Raw genomic sequence first — 7,357 nt, forward strand, 5'->3', positions numbered from 1 at the left:
GTGCCCTGTGGGCAGCGTCCTTTGTCCACTGATGAAGGTCTAGAAGTTGACCAACTCCAACAGCAGCAATAGATGAGCAATCGTCTCTGACTTTACCTCTACAAGGTGGACCAAGTAGGTAGGAGTGTCTAATAGAGTGGACAGTGAGTGGACACCGTATTTAAAAACTTCAGCAGCGCTGCTGTGTCTGATCCACTCATACCAGCACAACACACACTAACACATCACCACCATGTCAGTGTCACTGCAGTGCTGAGAATGATCCACCACCTAAATAATACCTGCTCTGTGGTGGTCCTAAACCATTGAAGAACAGCATAAAAGCAGGATAAAAAAAAGTATGCAGAGTAAAAGATGGACTATGGAGTCAGTAATTGTAGTCAGTAATTGTAGAACTACAAAGTGCTTCTATATGGTAAGTGGAGCTGCTAAAATGGACAGTGAGTGTAGAAATAAGGAGGTGGTATTACTGTTATGGCTGATCAGTTTTATATATACAGTGTATCACAAAAGTGAGTACACCCCTCACATTTCTGCAGATATTTAAGTACATCTTTTCATGGGACAACACTGACAAAATGACACTTTGACACAATGAAAAGTAGTCTGTGTGCAGCTTATATAACAGTGTAAATTTGTGGTGGTCCTAAACCATTGAAGAACAGCATAAAAGCAGGATAAAAAAAAGTATGCAGAGTAAAAGATGGACTATGGAGTCAGTAATTGTAGTCAGTAATTGTAGAACTACAAAGTGCTTCTATATGGTAAGTGGAGCTGCTAAAATGGACAGTGAGTGTAGAAATAAGGAGGTGGTATTACTGTTATGGCTGATCAGTTTTATATATACAGTGTATCACAAAAGTGAGTACACCCCTCACATTTCTGCAGATATTTAAGTACATCTTTTCATGGGACAACACTGACAAAATGACACTTTGACACAATGAAAAGTAGTCTGTGTGCAGCTTATATAACAGTGTAAATTTATTCCTCCCTCAAAATAACTCAATATACAGCCATTAATGTCTAAACCACCAGCAACAAAAGTGACCCCTTAGTGAAAGTTCCTGAAGTGTCAATATTTTGTGTGGCCACCATTATTTCCCAGAACTGCCTTAACTCTCCTGGGCATGGAGTTTACCAGAGCTTCACAGGTTGCCACTGGAATGCTTTTCCACTCCTCCATGACGACATCACGGAGCTGGCGGATATTCAAGACTTTGCGCTCCTCCACCTTCCGCTTGAGGATGCCCCAAAGATGTTCTATTGGGTTTAGGTCTGGAGACATGCTTGGCCAGTCCATCACCTTTACCCTCAGCCTCTTCAATAAAGCAGTGGTCGTCTTAGAGGTGTGTTTGGGGTCATTATCATGCTGGAACACTGCCCTGCGACCCAGTTTCCGGAGGGAGGGGATCATGCTCTGCTTCAGTATTTCACAGTACATATTGGAGTTCATGTGTCCCTCAATGAAATGTAACTCCCCAACACCTGCTGCACTCATGCAGCCCCAGACCATGGCATTCCCACCACCATGCTTGACTGTAGGCATGACACACTTATCTTTTTACTCCTCACCTGATTGCTGCCACACATGCTTGAGACCATCTGAACCAAACAAATTAATCTTGGTCTCATCAGACCATAGGACATGGTTCCAGTAATCCATGTCCTTTGTTGACATGTCTTCAGCAAACTGTTTGCGGGCTTTCTTGTGTAGAGACTTCAGAAGAGGCTTCCTTCTGGGGTGACAGCCATGCAGACCGATTTGATGTAGTGTGCGGCGTATGGTCTGAGCACTGACAGGCTGACCCCCCACCTTTTCAATCTCTGCAGCAATGCTGACAGCACTCCTGCGCCTATCTTTCAAAGACAGCAGTTGGCTGTGACGCTGAGCACGTGCACTCAGCTTCTTTGGACGACCAACGCGAGGTCTGTTCTGAGTGGACCCTGCTCTTTTAAAACGCTGGATGATCTTGGCCACTGTGCTGCAGCTCAGTTTCAGGGTGTTGGCAATCTTCTTGTAGCCTTGGCCATCTTCATGTAGCGCAACAATTCGTCTTTTAAGATCCTCAGAGAGTTCTTTGCCATGAGGTGCCATGTTGGAACTTTCAGTGACCAGTATGAGAGAGTGTGAGAGCTATACTACTAATTTGAACACACCTGCTCCCTATGCACACCTGAGACCTAGTAACACTAACAAATCACATGACATTTTGGAGGGAAAATGACAAGCAGTGCTCAATTTGGACATTTAGGGGTGTAGTCTCTTAGGGGTGTACTCACTTTTGTTGCCGGTGGTTTAGACATTAATGGCTGTATATTGAGTTATTTTGAGGGAAGAATAAATTTACACTGTTATATAAGCTGCACACAGACTACTTTTCATTGTGTCAAAGTGTCATTTTGTCAGTGTTGTCCCATGAAAAGATATACTTAAATATCTGCAGAAATGTGAGGGGTGTACTCACTTTTGTGATACACTGTATATATATATATATATATATATATATATATACACGTGTATATATATATATATATATATATATATATATATATATATATATACATATATATATATATATATATTAGGGCTGTCGAAGTTAACGCGATAATAACGCATTAACGCAATCTCAATTTAACGCGATTATAAAAATTAGTGCCGTTAACGCAAATTCTAGTTCATGTTGAGACTTGACTGGTAGAACCAACGTTTTAATGTCGGACTTGCCACCGTTTTTTATTTGCGGTTTGTTAACATAATGTTACCGAGCGTGGTAGTGTCGTAGTAATGCACTTGCATAATAAAGAAGCTGCCAGTCCCCCATTCACGTAACGCTAGGACGGACACTTCAAAATCCTCCTTTTGGAGTGAACTGGTTTCATTTTTGATCAATATTATTTACCATTGGCTCAGGTACATGTCGAAACAAATGCTTTGTATTTCATTGGTTTAACAGCCTCATTTGACTCCTTATAGAGCTACCACTGGCCAATCGGAGAAGGTCCGCCCTCTAAATGCTAGTCTGTGATTGGGTGGTTGAATTTCGCCCGCCCTCTCTGTTTTGTAAACACCGCGCTACCTGAGTCAATCACTCAGCTCTCATGATCAGGAACGCGGTGAAAATGCCAAAAAGTAAACTTTTGAGGCAGCGATGAACGGACCTAAATATGAAAAGACACAACATTTAGTGAGTAAAACAGTCATTTGTTATATAATTCTTGCTTAAATTGGTCAAAAACTGTTATATGGGTTCTGGATTCATTCTGTGTGTTGCAGTAGCATGTCCCCCTGTTCCTAATAAGATGTCCGGCTTTTTGGGGTGTAATGAATTTTTTTTGTTACTATGAATCTGGCCACCCTAGTCTAAACACACTCAGTTCGTGTAGAAACGTCCATTAAACCACTGGATAGTATTACTGCCTAGTATGTGAGTGAATAAAACTCCCTTACAGTTTTCTCTTGTCCCAGCAGTTTTTAACATTAGTACATTTAGCATAAAATGTGTTCACCATTGTAATTGTAACATTTCACTTAAAAATCCTTGTTTTCTATAACATTTACACAGATTTTTTTTAATGCGATTAATCGCGATTAACTATATGAAATTCTGAGATTAATCGCGATTAAAAATTTTAATCGTTTGACAGCCCTAATATACAGTGTATCACAAAAGTGAGTACACCCCTCACATTTCTGCAGATATTTAAGTATATCTTTTCATGGGACAACACTGACAAAATGACACTTTGACACAATGAAAAGTACTCTGTGTGCAGCTTATATAACAGTGTAAATTTATTCTTCCCTCAAAATAACTCAATATACAGCCATTAATGTCTAAACCACCGGCAACAAAAGTGAGTACACCCCTTAGTGAAAGTTCCTGAAGTGTCAATATTTTGTGTGGCCACCATTATTTCCCAGAACTGCCTTAACTCTCCTGGGCATGGAGTTTACCAGAGCTTCACAGGTTGCCACTGGAATGCTTTTCCACTCCTCCATGACGACATCACGGAGCTGGTGGATATTCGAGACTTTGCGCTCCTCCACCTTCCGCTTGAGGATGCCCCAAAGATGTTCTTTTGGGTTTAGGTCTGGAGACATGCTTGGCCAGTCCATCACCTTTACCCTCAGCCTCTTCAATAAAGCAGTGGTTGTCTTAGAGGTGTGTTTGGGGTCATTATCATGCTGGAACACTGCCCTGCGACCCAGATTCCAGAGGGAGGGGATCATGCTCTGCTTCAGTATTTCACAGTACATATTGGAGTTCATGTGTCCCTCAATGAAATGTAACTCCCCAACACCTGCTGCACTCATGCAGCCCCAGACCATGGCATTCCCACCACCATGCTTGACTGTAGGCATGACACACTTATCTTTGTACTCCTCACCTGATTGCCGCCACACATGCTTGAGACCATCTGAACCAAACAAATTAATCTTGGTCTCATCAGACCATAGGACATGGTTCCAGTAATCCATGTCCTTTGTTGACATGTCTTCAGCAAACTGTTTGCGGGCTTTCTTGTGTAGAGACTTCAGAAGAGGCTTCCTTCTGGGGTGACAGCCATGCAGACCAATTTGATGTAGTGTGCGGCGTATGGTCTGAGCACTGACAGGCTGACCCCCCACCTTTTCAATCTCTGCAGCAATGCTGACAGCACTCCTGCGCCTATCTTTCAAAGACAGCAGTTGGATGTGACGCTGAGCACGTGCACTCAGCTTCTTTGGACGAATAATGCGAGGTCTGTTCTGAGTGGACCCTGCTCTTTTAAAACGCTGGATGATCTTGGCCACTGTGCTGCAGCTCAGTTTCAGGGTGTTGGCAATCTTCTTGTAGCCTTGGCCATCTTCATGTAGCGCAACAATTCGTCTTTTAAGATCCTCAGAGAGTTCTTTGCCATGAGGTGCCATGTTGGAACTTTCAGTGACCAGTATGAGAGAGTGTGAGAGCTGTACTACTAAATTGAACACACCTGCTCCCTATGCACACCTGAGACCTAGTAACACTAACAAATCACATGACATTTTGGAAGGAAAATGACAAGCAGTGCTCAATTTGGACATTTAGGGGTGTAGTCTCTTAGGGGTGTACTCACTTTTGTTGCCAGTGGTTTAGACATTAATGGCTGTATATTGAGTTATTTTGAGGGAAGAATAAATTTACACTGTTATATAAGCTGCACACAGAGTACTTTTCATTGTGTCAAAGTGTCATTTTGTCAGTGTTGTCCCATGAAAAGATATACTTAAATATCTGCAGAAATGTGAGGGGTGTACTCACTTTTGTGATACACTGTATATATATATATATATATTGCATTTCACAAAACATACAAAAAAATACTGAACTTTGGTGGAAGTGGGGGTTGTTAATATGTACTGTATAATGTTTTTGTTTTTCTTTATGTTACAGTCTTTGTTTCCGATGTTGGTGTACAGCTGAAAGATGAAGATGAGGATCAAACTGTGTCAGAAGAAACAGCAGAAAACACGGAGTGTAGTGAGAAAATAACTGATCAAAGCTTTGAGAGTACAGTCTGTTTGACTAAGCCAAGCACTACTAACAGAGAAAACAGCACTAATGGGAATTGTTACAACTGCCCCCACTGTGAGAAGATTTTCCCTAGAATGCAGTTTTTAAAAACTCACCTAAGAGTCCATACTGGAGAGAAGCCTTACATGTGCATGCATTGTGGGAAGAGTTTTTCTCATCAGGCTTCATTAACTGGTCATGTGAGAACACATACAGGAGAAAAGCCCTACCAGTGCTTTCAATGTGGCAAGAGATTTACCCTTTCAGGCTCATTAAAACTGCACGAGAGAATTCATACCGGAGAAAAGCCATACCAGTGCCCTCAATGTGGGAAAAGATTCTCCAGACAGGAATTTTTAAAGAAACATGAACGATCGCATTCTGGAGAGAAGCCTTTTTCCTGCTCTCAGTGTGGGAAAAGATTTTCACATCAGAGCTCGCTGAAAGATCACGAGGATATGCATAATGGAGAAACGGCGTACAGCTGCTCGGAATGCGGAAGGAAATTTTCTCATCCAAGCTCACTGAAGGTACACGAGAGGATCCACACTGGAGAGAAACCATACCACTGCTCTATATGTGAGAAGAGTTTTTCTCATCTGACGTCTCTGAAAATTCACGTTCGTGGACACACCGGAGAGAAGCCTTACCAGTGCACTGAATGCGGGAAAGGTTTTTCTCACACGGGCTTACTGAAGGGTCATATGCGAACCCATACTGGAGAAAAGCCATACCTCTGCACACAGTGCGGGAAGACATTTACTCAGTCCAGTGGATTACGAGTTCACCAGAGAATGCATACTGGAGAGAAGCCTTACCAGTGCTCTCAGTGTGACAAGTGTTTTTCTCATCCTGGGTCTTTAAAAATTCACCAAAGGCAACATACTGGAGAGAGGCCTTACCAGTGTAACCAGTGTGGCAAAGGCTTTATCAGATCGTGGTACTTAACGGTTCACCAGAGAATACATACAGGACAGAAGGAAACTGTTCCTGCATTGTGTGACTTAGAACCCAGCTAACTTGTAGTGAGTCATATTCACAGAGGATTAGATTTACATGGGGACCTCGGTGGGTAGCACTCGGTGGGTAGCACTGTCGCCTCACAGCCTCAAGGTCCTGGGTTCGATCCCCAGGTGGGGCGATCCGGGTCCTTTCTGTGTGGTTTGCATGTTCTCCCCGTGTCTGCATGGGTTTCCTCTGCGAGCTCCGGTTTCCTCTCACAGTCCAAAGACATGCAAGTGAGGTGAATTGGAGATACAAAATTGTCCATGAATGTGTTCGATATAACCTTGTGAACTGATGAATCTTGTGTAATGAGTAACTAGTCATGAATGTAACCAGTGTAAAACATGACGATAAAATCCTAATAAACAAACAAACAAACATGGGGATCAAGGGTCATTTCATCTTTTCGAATCTCTGGGATTTTATTTCTGTTTTAAAAAATAAGTCATTGTTAAATTAATGCTCTCAGTTTAATGCCATCTAAATTTGTTTTATTATTTTATTTATTAATTATTTGTCATTTATTTTGTTTAAATTAAACAACCATGCATTAAAATCATAAAGAGAAAAACTATTAGACAGATCACATTATAGATAAATTACTTCCAGAGGCAAATTCATAAGCATTTATTTAATCTAATAATCTATTAATCACTTTAAACCATAAACAGGGACTCTTATTTGCATCAGTATAAATTCTAGTTGCATGTTGTATCATACTCCAGTATGAAGGTTGGCGTCTGCTTATCATTATACAAGTTCTTCAAAAAGTTTCTGCACTTTTTTAAACACTTTTAAGTGATGCATTTTTCCCA

General features: G+C 41.5%; 1 protein-coding gene across 1 annotated transcript; it reads left to right on the top strand.

The window, feature by feature from the left end:
* The first annotated feature begins 5,850 nt into the window (after positions 1-5,850).
* LOC134323417 (zinc finger protein 239-like) lies at positions 5,851-6,953 on the top strand. The gene has a single exon (XM_063004948.1). It carries the CDS (start codon positions 5,996-5,998, stop codon positions 6,554-6,556), a length of 561 nt encoding a protein of 186 aa, XP_062861018.1. The 5' UTR covers positions 5,851-5,995; the 3' UTR covers positions 6,557-6,953.
* The last annotated feature ends 404 nt before the right edge of the window (positions 6,954-7,357 follow it).

This window comes from Trichomycterus rosablanca, chromosome 1 (genome assembly GCF_030014385.1).
Source record: "Trichomycterus rosablanca isolate fTriRos1 chromosome 1, fTriRos1.hap1, whole genome shotgun sequence".
NCBI lineage: Eukaryota > Metazoa > Chordata > Actinopteri > Siluriformes > Trichomycteridae > Trichomycterus > Trichomycterus rosablanca.

Excerpts from the sequence above, each read along its gene's own strand:
- LOC134323417 (XM_063004948.1), top strand. The coding sequence starts at position 5,996 with ATGCATAATGGAGAAACGGCGTACAGCTGCTCGGAATGCGGAAGGAAA.